The 16896-nt window shown below is 33.9% G+C and overlaps 1 protein-coding gene across 1 annotated transcript in view; it reads left to right on the top strand.

Moving 5' to 3' along the window:
• The window catches only part of LOC104078208 (translocating chain-associated membrane protein 1-like 1), a 16693-nt gene extending 2851 nt beyond the window's left edge, over window positions 1-13842 (top strand). Inside the window, exons 2-11 of the mRNA XM_009579752.1 lie at window positions 2381-2441; window positions 4865-5004; window positions 5972-6088; window positions 6178-6236; window positions 7051-7135; window positions 7453-7523; window positions 7608-7712; window positions 9849-9992; window positions 10788-10948; window positions 13769-13842. Of these exons, the coding sequence (XP_009578047.1) occupies window positions 2381-2441; window positions 4865-5004; window positions 5972-6088; window positions 6178-6236; window positions 7051-7135; window positions 7453-7523; window positions 7608-7712; window positions 9849-9992; window positions 10788-10948; window positions 13769-13842 (1017 nt within the window). The remainder of the gene's footprint in view (window positions 1-2380; window positions 2442-4864; window positions 5005-5971; window positions 6089-6177; window positions 6237-7050; window positions 7136-7452; window positions 7524-7607; window positions 7713-9848; window positions 9993-10787; window positions 10949-13768) is intronic.
• The last annotated feature ends 3054 nt before the right edge of the window (window positions 13843-16896 follow it).

Here is a 16896-nt window from a genome sequence, read left to right as displayed (position 1 = left end):
AGGGAAATTCACTCTGATTACTGAAAAGTGGCAGTTAAATTTTAGCATGTTAACTGTTATTTTCTTTCTTCTTCCTTCTCCGAGAGTATTTATAGTCTTTTATATACCCAATCCTACTCCTTTTCTTGACAACAGAGTGGGCCTTGTCTTCTAAAGAAACTTTCTTTTAGTATTTATGGTTCTTTTTAAGTTTCTAGTATCATCTCAGAGAGTTTTATACAATTTCTTTCCTCCTAGAACAATTTACATCATTCTTCTATCTGTGGCTGTCGTACCACAGAATACCACTTAATGAGGCTCCCATAATTCCAGCAAAGTGAAATGCTTGGGGTATTATGTTGTGTGCTTCATGGATAAACAAAAAAGCTAACCTGCTGGGCTTTAGCAAAGATTCCTACCACCCTATTCTCCCAAAGAGCATTAAAAAAAGCTTATTCTTTGGAAAGCTGCCTAAAGAAGAGGTCTGCTTGAAGTTACATGGTGCTGTCCAAATGCCCTTCTACAAGGGAGACTGTTACTGTGGGTGATGACTTTCTGAAAGCAAGCATGTTTGGTTTAGTTAGGTGCTGATGACATTGATACCTATGTAACTATCTATATTTTCCCTGTCTTTCCAGGAGCAGTTGGCAATGTATTTTTCACACTCTTATTCCATGGACGTTTTAAGTTGATATTGATGCTCTGGCTGCTTATTCTCCCCATCAAGCACACAAAAGAAATTCCGTAGCTGAGCCGTGCAGCATATTAGGAAATTCATCTGTGTTAATAGGGTTTTCTCCTCCCTCCTGTTTTGCTGGATCAGTTTTAACTTGTATAATATTCCTGTCCAATTCACCACACTATTACTGTTGATGGCATAAGTGTGGGACAAGCAGCAACTGGCAGTGAAAAGAAAGGCAGGATTGCTCCTTTTGATGGTAGTGCTGGCTTACAGAAGGTTAAATTGTTCATAGAACTGCAGTGTCTGAAAATGAGTTTTGTATGCCAGTAAAGTTGGTACTTTCGTTTTCCTTAATGAGAATTCCTCTTAAAAGCACTCTTCAGTATTATGACTCCTCTACTTAATTTCACAGGTGCACTCCCAGTGTACTGAAGCGATTTGCCTTCTCCTCCCTTTTCTTGCTACAAAGGATCTTCTTTTGCATTGTTGTGCCCCTTGCTTACTTTGCAGCTGGTTAAATTAATGCTTGTTTTATATATTCCTGAATGTTCTTAGTTACACTTTCAGAAATTAGATGGTGTACCATCTGAGGAAAATAGCTTTCTTTTTTCAGTTTATATTCCTTTGTTTTAAGTCATATCTATGAAGATCAGTTTAAGAAAAAGCATAAAAGATACAAATGTGGTTTTTTTTTTTTTTTTTAACATCAGTTTTCAGATTATGCCTGTTGTATTTATCTGATTTATGAACTAGATAACTGAGTTCTTGCAAACGTAATAAATGTATTTGCTATTGGCAGTGTAGGACATAATTCCATATTGCATTTTTTTTGCAGCAAAGGAACCAGGTTTGTTTTTTTTTTTCCCTTCCACTTATATCTTTGTGTTATAGCTTGCCACTCTTTCAGTTACATCAGCACAACTGTTTGTTTTTGAAGTTGTGGAAACTAGATAGTGAAATGTTTTCAACTAAACTAAGCAAACATATTTATCTCTTATCACTTGATTGTAGTAATACAGTAATCCACATTATAAACAGTTCCATTGTTACAGCTAAGGAATAAATATACAGCAGCATGGGAATGGGGAGACATTTTGAAGAGGCAGGGATGGCTGAAAGTGTTGGGGTTTTTTATTTTTCTTTTGTTTTGTTTTTTTTTTTTTTTTTTAAAAACTGCTTTTGCCACTGGAGAAAAAGTAACATAAAAGTATGCCATTGGTACTTTGATTGTACTGTAATTTTTAGAAAAAGCCTGATTTATCATACAAGAAATGATGAATCTTAGAATTCTAGTATGATGTTTTGACTACTCTATTTATTTATACAGGCACTTAGCCAGAACATCACATTTTTTTAATATCTTGCAAAGTTAAGTGAAACTTTCCATCTGATTTAGAGTGTCTTTTAACTTTTGAAATAAATGAAAGCCATTTACATTTCTAAACAGTTTAAAATGTTATTTAGTAGAACAGTGAGTAATTTGATCCTTAGCTAAAAGGACATAATTCAAGTCCTGACCCTATGCAGCAAATGTTAAAGGATTTGCAACAAGGTGAGCCTCCACATTTGTGGGAGATGAATAACACGTTCGGGACCTCTTTGATTTAAATCATGTGTGGGAGAACATTTGTTGATGGCATAATCTTTAGTTTTGAGTGTTTATAGTCTAGCTTGCTTGAAAAATCTGATACTTTTTTCTTGTTTCTTTTTGAATTTCAGGTCCCAGCCAAGTACGCCATCATCTTTATTGCTGTGCAGTACAATGTCACCTATACCACTGGTGAGATTAAATCAAATTTTTTTTTTTTTCTTGCAATGCAAGAGCTCAACTATTAAAATTACTCTTTTTTTTTCCCCTCAAGACTTCAATTCACTTCATTTTTATAATAGAGTAGAACTCTGATATTTGTCTGTCTTTTTTTGGATTTACTAATACTATATTCACTGAAACATTTTAGTGTTTTCTCTGTTGCTTGTGAATAATACTGGATTATTTTTCCCATAGTTAACACTGCTACTAACTTGCATTTTAATCTGAAAAGCATTCTTTTTTTCCAGTTTTTGGTACAATCAACAGGAGTTATCAAGTAACAGAATATTTTGGTAGTCTTCTATATGTCTGTTGCTTATTCATGATTTCTTATGTCATTAGTAATGGATTTGTGGTTTATATTTCCAAAATATTACGTTATTATTCTCAAGTAACTGATGTTACTGATTCAATCATGCTTTTAAATAACAAAGGGAGAAAGTACTGATTCTTTTTTTTCCCCCAAAATATTTCCTTTTTTTAATCTTTTGTACCTGCTGTATTATATACAAGAGTGGCAAGCAGCTAGTGGAATTTCCTTATTTGATAACTTAGTTTTTCTTAATAGTATTGATAACTTTCAATTCTTTCCAGGAATTAATCTGCACAACGTCTTGGAAAAAATAGGTACTGTGGTAGAATTATTCCAGATGGGGAACTAAAGTCCAGAGAAATTAGCAAAATCTATGACTTCTGTTCTAATCTTGACTTCCAAACTTGAGACCTCTGTGCTGCGACCGTTCCAAATAATGTAGCACTCTGACTGTGTTTAATATGTTCAAAATAACGCATTGGCCAACTTTGCTTGCAGTAATGAATATATATCATTCTTTGCAAATGTTTCCTGAGATGTTTAATGTTGAACACTTGAGGTGTACACAGTCAGTGGACTTATGTTTTACCGATATTTGAGCAGCATCAAGTAGAAATCTCCTATAGTGGAGAAAAAAGTAAAATCCACGTGTCAGTTACCAAGATGCCTGTGATGTGACTTCTTCAGTGTTTGGTGCATGCATGTGTGTGTATGTATCTATGTGTGTATATATATATACATACATACAATGGAATGAATAAGGTGTAGCTTCCTTTAGTTTTAATAGGAGGTGTGGATGAGTTCTGCACAAGCAATTTTGAGGTCTCAACTCTAGCCCTCTGAAAACAATGAATATATTACTAGTGAAGGTCCATTTTGAAAAACAGTGCTAGGGACCAGGCAGAAATAGCATTTGCTGTGCAACTACTTGTTCACTGATTATATCACAAGCTGCTTTCAAACATAGAAATAGGACATCTGATGCTTAGAGTTACATGGATGTCCTGTGCATTGGGACCTTGATGTACCATTCATGTTACAGCAAGCAGTAATTGCTTCCTTGACACCTTCTAGCCTAGTTTCCTTTAGGAAAAAAAGTTGTTTGATGTCTGTATTTCTGCTGTTTTGCATCTGGACAACACAAACCGAGTTTGATAAGTCTTAAAGATAACAAAATTCCTTGATGTTTATGAAAAGTGGCGGCTGTATAGATAACAGACATCCAAATTAATGCTCTCTCTTAAGTGAAAGCAGAAGAATGTAAATGTTAGACATGCTAGCCTAGCCTATAAATCAGGATGAGCATGGCTCTCGGTTAATTGTAGTACAAGTTCGTTCTTTTCCATTGCTGTGTCTCAGATGCATAAAGAAAAGTGAGGTGGTTGTAATGGGTGTTTATGGGCCAAAGGAGAGACGTCCCTTCAAAATAAGGCTTCCTCAGGTCTACTGCTTCTGATACATGCTTTTTAAATTGAATTTCATTTGTAAGTTCTCCCGCACTTAAACACAGTAAATACAAACATTTGAAGTATTTTTGTAACAGAATTTTCTTTTTTTTTTTTTTTCCTGGCAATTTTGCTTTTGATTTATAGGAACATATTACTAATTCTGGGGAAGTTGTTACTTACCAATGTGTTGAACTACTAGGGATACTATCCTCACTCTATAGTTTCTTTTTTCCCACATATAGTCATGCTTCTTAAGGTGGAATCTCATTTGGTCTCTACCAAAGCATAGAAGATAGGGTGTTGGCTGGGTTTTTTTTCCTCTTTCTTTTTTCTATCTTTCTTTTTTTTTTTTTTTTTTCCCCTTCTTTTTTGATGGCGTAGATGAAAGAAATGGATTGAAGCTACAGCTCGGTGTATCCTGCTCTCAATAGTTCGTTCTAGGCTTATAACTATATCATTGTATTGAATGAAAAGAAGATCCGAGTTACCTAATCGGGCACAGAAAGTAATTTTTAAAAAATTACTTATTACTAATAAACTTATAACTAGTATCCCGTATCAATTTAACATAATTTCCAAGAACAATGGTCACTGCTGCCCTTTCTCAATTGCACAGAGTATTCCTTCATAAGAATGTAAAAATACACTTTTTTTTTTTTTTTTAATTTACAAACGGAAACCATTTATTTTTATAAAAGACATTGCCACAATCTTCTTCTACATGCTTGTAGCTATTAATCTGCATGCTGTAATCCAGGAGTACATATTAGATGTAAGTTTATTACTGGGATATAATTTACTTATATGAACATGTTATTTTTAGCCATCAGTTGCTAACAGTTTTTCTTCAAGGTAAGTGTAAGCCATGGTACAAGGAATGGTTTAGCATTTAGAAGCCCTGTTATGATTGATCCTTTTGTTCTTTAACAAAAAAGCAAATAGACCTTGGTTTAGTGGTGGACTTGATAGTGTTAGATTAATGGTTGGACTTGATGATCTTAAGGGTCTTTTCCAACCTAAATGATTCAATGATTATATGATATTTTTCTAGTGATATTTCCTCAATTTATTAATGGTATAAACCACTGAATCTTTTTTGCAATCAATATAACTTACATTTTTCTGTAAAAACAGACATTAAATGTTCATGCCCTACTCAAAATATCTGTGAATGAGGTCTGCTGCATTAGATTCATAAGACGTATTCAGAATATCAAAAATGAAAATTACTGCAGTGGTGGATTTCTGTTTGTCAGCTGAGCTTCACCTCAAAGAGGGAGCTCAAACTTCATTGTGTGCTTTTTTACACCAACTCAGTTGCAAAGTAAAATGAATTTGTTAAAGCCGTTGTGAAGGCCATCTATTATTGAATGATACTAGAATGTCTTCACAAATAGGTCATCTGAGCCATAGAAACTCAAATGGTTTTTAAGTGTGCAAAGAGATTTGAAAAATTTAGCAATATGACTGTGATTATGGGGGGAAAAAAAATTGTCTGAATACATTATCTGAATATTTTCAATGTGAACTTTACCATAGTGGCAAGTTTTATTGAAGCTAATTGTCATACAAAGTGCTGATCAAGGTCTTAAATGGTGGGAGATGTGTATTTTGATTGAGGAATGGGAGATTTGGGAAGGAAAAAAAAAATAGAAAAAAAAATTCAGGAGTGAACACTAACTCCCAAAGAGCTTTCTTGTTTTAGAAATTACATTTATTGATCTGCTTTTTCTTTCCAGAAAATTAATAGACGTCTGCATTTGTCAAAAACAAAGCACAGCAAATTCAATGAATCGGGACAGCTAGCATTTTTCTACTTGTTTTCATTTATATGGGGAGCAAGTATTTTGAATGCAGTAAGTAAGTCACTCTATTTGCTGTTTTTGTTTAAAAAATAGACTTAAAGTGTTAAGAAGGTCCTTAAATCAATGGCCTTTTTCTTTAGGAAGAATTCATGATGAACCCAACCTCACTCTGGAAAGATTATCCCCATTCTCGTATGCTGTAAGTGTTCCATATTCAATTTGAAAAAATCTGGTACTTTTAATCACTGAATATTTAACCACCTCAAATTTTAGAGAACCACTAAGAAGTGGTTCGTGGAACTACATTGGTACCTTGTAAGAGTGATAATTAGATGAAAATACCTTCTTCTGAAAACCACGAGCTGTTTTATCCAAAGGTAGTTTTTGATGAATTGAACATCTATCCAAGAGATAGTTACATGTGTTCTTAACTTTCTTTAACTTAACCATGGTAGCCGAGTTAAAGTGAAAGAGTTTGCAAGATGGGATATATAACAGGACTGCTGAACTGTTTCAAACTAAAGAAACATGTTTGTTGGAGACTGAATTTTCAAATTAGAGGGGATTTATAGCTTGATTTTTTTTTTTTTTAAAATTTTATTTTTAATTAAGATGACTTACAAAATTTTGTTGTTTGTCTGCCCCACCCCACCCCCCTGTTTTTCTCCGGCAAGTGTGATAGAGGGAAGGGGGGATAATACGCATTTTTAAGGAAGGGAGTTCCACTGCTCACAGGATAAACTGTTTCTGTGTGTTAGGTTTTTTTGGTGTTTTTTCTTTCTTATTGTCTCAAAAGGTGATTCAGAACTTGCTATCAAGAAGACTATGGATGTTAATTCAAAAAACTGTCACCACGGAGTTGTTTTGTATTTGCGGTTCCTGTGATTTAGGAATCATAAACTATAATGAGTCAGAAGGAGTTAATTTAAGATAAAGAAATAAAATCTTGTATCTCATGTTGAAAGCTTGAAAACTTACCATCTTGTGTTTTCTTAACCTAAATCATTGTTTAGTTTTCAGGTAAAATTCTTCTATATTTGCCAGATAGCCTATTGGCTTCATGCATTGCCGGAGCTATACTTCCAAAAGATCCGAAAGGTATGGAAAGAAGTTGTCAGTACAGTTAATTGAATATCTATTCCTTCCAATTATTTACACTAATATTTTTGTTTATATTAACTGTATAAATATCTACATATTCATATCCAGTTATTTATATACTATTTATATATTTTAATTGCTTGCATTTCCTATCTAATTTAGTTGAGGTGGTCTGTAGTTTTTGATTCAGATAGTCTTTCCAGAAATGTATACAGTAGTGTGAAAAAATAATCAAACCCAATGAATGATATGATTTTTCTTTGGACAATATCATTAAACTCTAACAGCATTTATTATAATTTTTCTAATTTTAGGAAGATATTCCAAGGCAGCTATGTTATATTTGCCTTTACATTGCTCATATCTCTGGTGCCTATATATTGAAGTAAGTATTTACATGTCCGTTTTGAATAGATAGACGTGTTTTCTTCATAATTTCATTAAAACTTCTAACTTTTCTGTTTTATAGTTTGCAGCAATTGGGGCTAATTCTGATGGTGCCTCACTATTTAGTGGAACTCATTTTTCATGCCTCACGTCTTTTCTACTTCAGTGACGAAAACAAGCAAAAAGGGTAAATCCTGCATGTATTCATTAAAATTCAGAACTTTGCTTACTAATTGTGTATAAATGGGTTTGCATGTATGTAAAAGTACTCAGGTAGCAAACATCACTTTTTCAATGTCCACTATTACCTGCTCTGAATTCACAAGCAAGTCATTGTTATTACATAGAGTCAAGGAAGCAAATACACCACTTCATGATGATCATCATAAGGTTTTGCTGAAGCTTTTCCTAAAGTCCCATCTCCAATATCTGTGTATTGGCTTCTGATTCTGTAAGTTGCCTGTTTGCTTAAATGTTCATAAATGTTTGTATGTAGGGACACTTGTTTTTAAAAACAGTCAATCAAAGAAGTAATAAAAGCAGCATTCCCTGTAAGTTCTTGCAGGTCTCCCTCCTTTTGGTAAGGTGAGACAGGGAAGTAACTATACAACAGGGAAGGTAATGTCTCAAAACATGTAGTTGGTAAGATGTCTTCAGTTATACATCTCTTGAGTAAGATTCTCAACTATTCTGAGAATTAATGGGTATAAAAGTAATGCATTTGAGAATGGAAAGAGATGACAAACTGAGATACTTAACCATGAGGCATGCTAGGAAGGATTGGAATGCGAAGACTTATGGAGGTTCCAGTTTGAATAAAGCAGCCTTGTCCCATTTATGTATTCTTGTCTCTTATTCTTTCTTCCTTTTTTGAATAACTGCCCAGCTGGAAAAGATTATCATGAACGCCTTGCTTTCTTTCATGCAATCCCTTATATATGGGCAGCCTCCCTTGAGGCAGTGTAATGCTGCTGCTCTTGCTGGTCTTTTCACTAGATTAATTTGTATTGCTCCTTAAAGTTAACATTTTAAATAGGTATGCTGAATGTTCTTTGCAAAAAATCAATGTTTACTGATGCAAATAGGGAAAGTGGGAGAAAGTTAGCTTATCTTTCACTTGTATATCATGTTTAATTGCAAGGTTTTTGGAGCTATGAGCTTATCTGCTTTTCATTGTATGCCATCCAAAAGCACGAATGCTAAATATACTGATTCGGAGAACATGTTTCCTGACTCTAATAGTCAGATAAGCAACTATGTCTTTCTTTGGCTGGAAATCAGTTATCCCATGTGCAATATTACCACAGTTTAAATAACTAGAAGTGGAAATTGGTTTTCATAGCTGATGAATTGCAGAAGTATTTGGGGCATTTTATTCTATTACATGTAGCACTTACAATGTAAACTGTAGAAACAACACAATGTCAAATACTACATATTTTTCCTAGCTCAGAATTTGTTGTTTCTTCCTACAGTTCTGCATCCAGACATTGTAGCTTTTCTCAAAATCTTTTTTTGGAGGAGGGTGTGAAGAGAGTTGCTTTTTAAGCAGTCTTGCTTCTACTGTGAGAGACTTGAAGTATGGTTTTTTTTTTTTTTACGTTTGAAATCAGTTGAACAAGCTGGGTTTTTCTTCTTTTTTTTTTTTAAATGGAAATTTTGGAAAGATTTTTTTTTTCACATTGGTAGTGTCTTTTTTTAATCCATTCATCAGCCACACAATATGAAGTCTTTCTCCTATAGAAATCTTTGTGTAATGGCAGTAATAATACCAATTTTCTAAATTAATTATTGTCAGCTTAGTAAAACTGTTCTTCAGGGTTTTTTTGCCACATCCTATAGCAAAAACTTCTAGATGCTGAAAATCTGCAGGATGGCATCTTTCTCTGTTAGCCATAAAGTGAAATAATTGTCATTTGTTACTTATTAGCTATCTGATTACCTTCTCTTCTTGTCCTATAAACATCTGGCTGTTAAAAAATTACATATATTGTCTTGATCTTCCAACTGTTTAATATATGTGTATTAGACCTTTAGCATCAGCTTTCTGGCTTTATAGCATCACCATTACTTATAAATGGCTTACAGCACGAATGCCAACTTGAGATACATCTTTTTACTTCATTGTGCTTTCTAGTCAAAAGATTGGGTAAAGAGACAGGATTGAATGTTTGCAGATGACCAAGTTTTTCTGTCCCCTCTGTGGACATTTCCCTATTGTTGCTGAGAGAATTTTAATGAAAAGTTTTTTGTACATTTGACTTTATTGAAAAGAAATGGGCTAAAGGGAGAAAGCACATTAATTTCATTATTTTGTTTTCAGATTTACCATTTGGGCTTTACTTTTCGTAATGGTGCGTCTTTTGACCCTAACTTTATCTGTCCTCACATTTGGATTTGGTCTGGCAAGAGTAGAGAATCCAGGTTTTTCCATAGCAGACGGAAACTTCAATGTACTCCCTGTGAGGTATAACAAGGCTAGTAGACATTCATGCTTGTATAATGTGGCATTTCAAAATATCTTTTAATAAAACAATCCAGGATGATAATACATTTTGAAGAATTTCCCTGGGTGATGTTTTCCTCTTGAGTATTTAAGGGAAGGGAAATTTTGTTCTCTTTTTTATCTTCTTTTCACAAAAATAGTACAACAGAATTTATCACAAATAGGAAGAAAAGAAAGAAAAAAGAAACTTTTATTTTAATTAATTGTTGATAATTATCCAAAAAGCCTGTATCATTTGGCAATATTAATACCCATAATTTTTTAACTAATTATTTGTTTGGTGCCTTCCTAAAATATTTTTTGTATATCTTTTATTCTTGCTTGTTAATTTTAAAATTTTATTACTTTTTCAGCATAAGCTTATCATTTTAACATTCACCCTTGTAACTTAATGCCTGTAATCAAGTGTGTGGGAGGGATTTTGAATCTACATGGTCTCTCATTCATAGATTGCTGGGCAGAAGGGGCCTCAATGACACAATTTCCTATCAGCCATTGAAAGCTATGGTCATAACTCCTTTATAAAGATGATTGCTTTTAGCAATACACTTACATACGATTTCCATTCACCACTTCTGTGATACACCTTGTCTTGGGTAAAGCCTTCTGATACATCTGGTTTCCCCTGGTATGAAGTTTTTAATTGTTTCGATAGTAGATATTTGGAAAAAAAAAAAAATAGGTACAGATTTGCAGTCTATTAATGGGTAAATGAAACTTTTATTTAACAGTCTTCAAAATCTCAAATCTTATTAGGATTGGCTGCCTGGGTGCTGTTTGTCTAACACAGGCCTGGATGATGTGGAAATTTATAAATTTTCAGCTGAAGAAATGGAGAGAGCATGTTAAGAACCAGATTCCAAAGAAAAAAATAACTAACACAAAGAACAAACGAACAAAAAAGGAACCAAACAGAGGTCAGTGGTGTAATGTTTTTTTCAAGTTATTTCTAGGCCAAATGTTTTTATACCAGATGTATCATCTTATATCTTTCCTTTTTGTAAAAGAGCAAAAGCATCTGTCTTCTGACATGCAGAGAATATAGTAATATTGTAGCTTATTCAAATGTTAGGGCATGTTCTTCTCTAATTCCATATTGGTAACAGGACAGCACACAGAGTGCTAACTGTATTAACTATTAGCCCTGGGTAATCTTCAGAATTATTCACTGAACTCAATGTTAATCTAAATGCAAGGAATGTTTCATGAAACTGGGCTTAATGATTCCAGGGATTTCTTTCCATTTTAAATCAGTCTTTTACAATGCTGCTAGAAATTTTTTTAACATCAGAAAAAAAAGTATCATCAGAAATCCCTACATTTCATAAATTCTGCTTCTGTTATGTTTCAGACCATTAAAATTAAGCTTGTTCGTTCTTTTACATAAAGACACATCAGGTAAAGGACATCAAACCCACTGAAAAAGAACTCCAAAGGAACATCATGGTAACTGGCAAAGCACAACTAATGAAGAAAGGCTTTTAATTAAATGACGTTGTATAATTTCCAAATTCCAATATTATATCCATTGAATGAGTTAAATGGGAGTTATGAAGATTCGGTAGAGCGAAATTTCATATTCGTGTTAGCATATATATATATATATATATATATCACAAATCACAAACTGGATAGAATTATGTATGAAAGATTAGGAATCACTTCTGAGATCTGGGTAGAGCTTTGAAAAATGCAGTTTCTTGGGAATTTTACCACAGGCTGGCTCTCTTTCTGAAGTTGATCTTTATGTATTAGTTTCTACCAAGAGGGCTTGAAGCTCTTCGCATTCAGAGATTACTAGCTAAGTCAGCATTAGCTGAAACCAGTTGGAAGATTCTACACCAGTAATGGTGCTCATAACGTTGTTTTCCTTTATCGTTCCAGAGCAGCCTTTCTGCTCTGAATGTAGCTGCAGACGCTTTTCTTCTTTTTTCTTCAGTCTTGCAGATCCTTCTCTCCTTTCCAGATGAATAACTTCATTGATTTTTTGTGATGTTTTGTGAAATTAGTGCAATTGTTAAGTTCCCAAGATGATTACTTTTTGGAATAGCAGAAGTGATACTGTAGTTTGACTTTGTGTTTGCTTCAATTGAGCAAAACAAAGAATAGCACAGGCGTTATAGCTCTCTGCATATGTGGAAAGATGTACATTGTTTATCAGTTTATCTTATTTCTAATTGCAAAAGTATTCACACTTGTAGAAATATTCTGAAGTTGGGTTCCACTGAAGCCAGTAGGTTAGTTGCTGGCATTGGCCGTAAGTAATTTCTTTAGTCTACTTTGAGGTAAATAGACTTCTCTTGTCCCCCTGCTCTCAAGATGAGAATTCGGACTTGTTTCCAGTTAATGTGTCTGTACAGTGATTAGGCATGATTTGCATAGGATCCCAACAGTATAGGAAAAGAATATATATTTGAGTTTGTTAGATGTGGAGAGTTATGTAGCCAAAATAATCAAGTTCAGATTTAATTGGCAAAAGAAGGACTAGAAGTTAAGTGTACCATATATCCTTCATATACTGCCTTGTTCCATCTGGCCTGTTGCACCTTCTCTTCATGCTGTGGCCGGACCTTCTTAAGCTAATGACAGACAAAGCTAGTAGGTGTGACATGGCAGACTGTCTAGGATAGCACGTGCCTTACTGGTGTAATACTAAGAATGCTGTATAATGGGAAAAAAAAGTCCTAAGGAATCAGTAAAAATGATTTAAGAAGTAATGGAGAACAGCTAAACTAAGATCCCGGTTAAACTAAGATCTTTCAGAAGAAGGGACATTGATCAATACTTAGTTAATTAGTAATTATTCAAAATATAAGAATGGTCAATTGGCACTCTGAAGAGAGCTTACCAACAGGGCCCAACAAGTTTCTGTGCTGACATACTCATGAATAAGCTGTTGAGGTAACAAAGTCTAAAAATAAAACAAAATTATTCTGGATTTCTTACAGCAGGGAGTTGCAGAAAGATGTTGCAAACATGAAATAAGTAAAAAATGGCAAATTCCTAATTTGCAATGCAATTCCTAAATTTCTAAGCTACTCAAAGTAATGCATATTATGGAGGGAAGGAAAAGGAAACATAATTTATACATACACAACACTGGACTTCAAACTAGCGTTTGTCTCATGAAAGATTTTAAATCAGTAGGATTTTTTTTCCTGCAAACATCAGGTCAATTGTTGCAGTAAAAAAACAACACAACCAAAAAAAAAACCAAACAAAAAAAATGCCAACAAAAACCCCTCAGCTAGAATGTGCCATCCATTGTATAAATCCATATGTGTATCTACATCCCAAAAATTGTATGCCATGTTGATAATCCCGTCTGAAAAGACTTAGACTATTGCCAGAAAGATACAGAAAAAGATGACAGTAAGGGGAGAGACTAATTACCACCTAGCTCAAAAAATGTCTGATAGGAGACATCATAGAGTTCTAAAACCTTAAGTGATTTTGAGCAGGTAAGCATAACCTATTTTTAATACTCCTCATGGAGCATCTGTCGCTCCTGGAGATGGGACTTAGAAGCAACTTTTGTCTGATTCCTGTTCATATCAACTTTGTGTAGTCAAAGTTCTTAAATATTTTACGTACCTAACTCCAAGTTAATTTCAACTAAAGCAAATACTTAAGCTTTTTTGATTTTTTTTTTTTAAATTTTCCTAGTCTGATTTCTATATTTTTTTCATGTGAAGCAAAATTGTGTTTGTTTACTGTACTTTAATTTAAAATTACAGCTAACTTTGTCAATGGAGCAGCAAAATTAGAAGGTGGAGCATCGCCAAGAATAAGGAAATCAAAACCAGTATGAGATACAAGCTAATATCAGAAGACAACATTTGACAGAAGACTGTGACTTAAAAAATTGACACTGCAGAGCTATTATTTGGATATCTTATTATTTCAAAGGACACTATCAGGTTATATTTTTAAAATATTTTTGTTAATAACCCTACATTTATGGCAAGATCATCTTTGATCTACCTTAACCCAGTAGTCATCTCCAAATTTCACTTAGCTTTAACAATGAAAACAGATGAATCAGTTTGAACTTCTGGTTCTGTGATCAGAAGTTATTACATTTCTGTAATATTTGCATTACAGACACTTCAGAAGGCTGTCTAAATCTAAGTTATCTGTCTATTCATCTGTTTTTACAAAATCAAAATTCTGTACCAAAAAGATCTTACCATATCTGTCTGTTCCCTCCCCTTCCCTTCCCAAAAATTTTTTCTTTATTCATCTTACATGGAGTAAGGTAGCCTGGTAAAAAAGCAAAAACGTTCTATACCTGATTTCTCTTTAAAAATTACAGATTTAGAGAGAGGGCAAATTCTGACAGGACATGACTAATCTTCTTTCAGTATAAAGGTGAGACTAATGTTCAGTAAAGACGCAAACTGTGTGCCTTGGGAAAAATTTTAGACTGCCTGTTGGATTTTGCAGTGGATTGTACTGTCTTGTATGGGGCAGGGGTGAGGGGAAGAAAAGTAGCCAGTTAATCTGTAGTATAATCTTAGCCCTTTTGAAATAAAAGACAAAACTTCCAAATATTTCTAAAGAGCCAGTATTTCATGCTTGCAATCACATGTGCCAGATTTTTTTTCCTCAACTGTTTTTTTTTTCCCTTTAATTTATAACTGACATCTTAAACTTCTGAATCTACTCAGAAGATGTTCAAGGCAGGTGCTCAAACAATACTGCAATGAATGTTTCACCAAGCATAACCTAAAGGCTTTTTTCTTTCTTAACCTGTAGATAATAATTTATTTTCGTCTGACTCAAGGGTTTTATGTCTATGAAGGAATTAATTTGTTATGTGAACACTTTATCTGGATATGATTTTAATATTAATATGGTTATATTATAAAAAGATTAATGGTATTTTTGTAAGTAACCCTCATAGATCTGAGGTTGGTGTCTCAATGTTGGATAAGTTTCATGAACTCACTTTCTTATTTGCCATAACTTTTTCCCTGTGCAAATAGATTGTAGGAATATTACATAGAATCATTAAGGTTGGAAAAGACCTCTAAGATCATCAAGTCCAACCGTTAACCCAACACCACCATGCCCACTAAACCATGTCCCTAAGCGCCACATCTACACGTCTTTTAAATACCTCCAGGGATGGTGACTCCACCACTTCCCTGGGCAGCCTGTTCCAAGGCCTGACCACTCTTTCAGTAAAGAAGTTTTTCCTAATGTCCAGTCTAAACCTCCCTTGGCGCAACTTGAGGCCATTTCCTCTCGTCCTATCGCTGGTTACTTGGGAGAAGAGACCAACCCCCACCTCGCTACAACCTCCTTTCAGGTAGTTGTAGAGCGCGATGAGGTCTCCCCTCATGTAAGCCTATAAATTTCTACTGAAAATGTTTACCATGGAACTAGAATGCATTTGCTAATATTTTTAATAAACTTGTATAGTAATGAATGCCTTGTTGTTCAATAAAAGTATCATCTTTTGAGCAGTTTGGGTGAGATTTGCTTAGTCTTCAAGTATTTCTCAGCATGCTGCTCACAAGACAGTGTTTTCTTTGATGTATACTGCAACTGTAAGCTTACAGTCCATGTAGATTTCGATTTGTGGACACCTAAGTTACCAGGCTTTCAAAAGTGAATCCAGACAGTGGTTTAGGTGCCAGTATCCAATTCTAGGCACATAAAACTAGACAATTTTGAACTTGAAAGATTTTTTTTTTTCTTTCAGTATTATCAGGATGTATGTTCCTAATACTGCCACTTGAATAAACTGATTACACTCTTAAGTATTGTTATTGCATGACACTCATGATGGCCACTTCAAAGAAGATTTTTTTTTTTCTTTAAAGGTAGTTTATTTTATTTAAATTATTATTTTAGAAATACAAATGCAATGCAAGTATAAGTATAGCTACTGTTGTATTCCATGTACATAATGTATATTTGATGTAAGAATCTCCTCCTTACAACATGATTAACTTTTTTTTTAAATTGAAAACCACTGTCTATATATTAAATATTTGGATACATAGTTACAGTAACACCAAATGCATTAAATAATTCTGGGCTTGTTATTATGAAGATGTTTCAGAAAACTGTTTCCAACAAGAAGTCTGGTTTTAATTTATTTAAAACACTGTTCCTGCAAATTTCAGTGTAATTACTTTACAGGTGTGAAGATAGTTCCATTGAATTTACAAATAAAGGAAATAGCAGTTTGGTGTAACAAGCAGTTCATTAACAAAAAAGCAAGTATATATGCTTTTAGAAGTAAACTGAATTGAGGCAGTGATTCTTATGATTTTTGTTTGTTTCTTATTGGCTTGCTAATAGAGAGTCTGTGGAAGCTGAAATGTGAAGTGGTTCTTAAATCAGATGATGATGAAGATGATTTGGGTTTTTTTAAATGTCATATTTTTTCTTTCTGGCTGAGTGGGAATGAGGAGTCAGGAAAGTAGAACTCAGGTGAAAATGACGAATTCACAGGAGTACTTGCTTAGATGTATTTTAAGCAACTTCTTTGTTTTTTAAATTTATAAGACTAAGATGATTCTGAGCTTATCTCTGCAATTACTTTTTAAACTCCTTTGACACTGTTTAAACTAAAATTTGTCGGTTTGTTCCATGGTTAGAAAAAACTGCCACATTCAGGGATTGTTCCCATGTGTTAAGCACAGTATTTTATAGGGAAGGTATGAGACATAAGTCATCAACTATGAATTCCCAAGCGCTTGACAATTTGTTTTGAATTTCAGCTTTCAGAAACATTGCCAAAAATGTGTAATGTCTTTGAAGTGAGTTTTCTTTAATCAAATACTTAAACCAATTCCAAACCCCTCATGTCATAGCAAGATCCGAGGTCAATCCAGGCATCTCATTATGG

Source organism: Fulmarus glacialis, unplaced genomic scaffold, assembly GCF_000690835.1.
Source record: "Fulmarus glacialis isolate BGI_N327 unplaced genomic scaffold, ASM69083v1 scaffold16846, whole genome shotgun sequence".
NCBI lineage: Eukaryota > Metazoa > Chordata > Aves > Procellariiformes > Procellariidae > Fulmarus > Fulmarus glacialis.
This window is presented reverse-complemented; position numbering and strand designations above follow the sequence as displayed.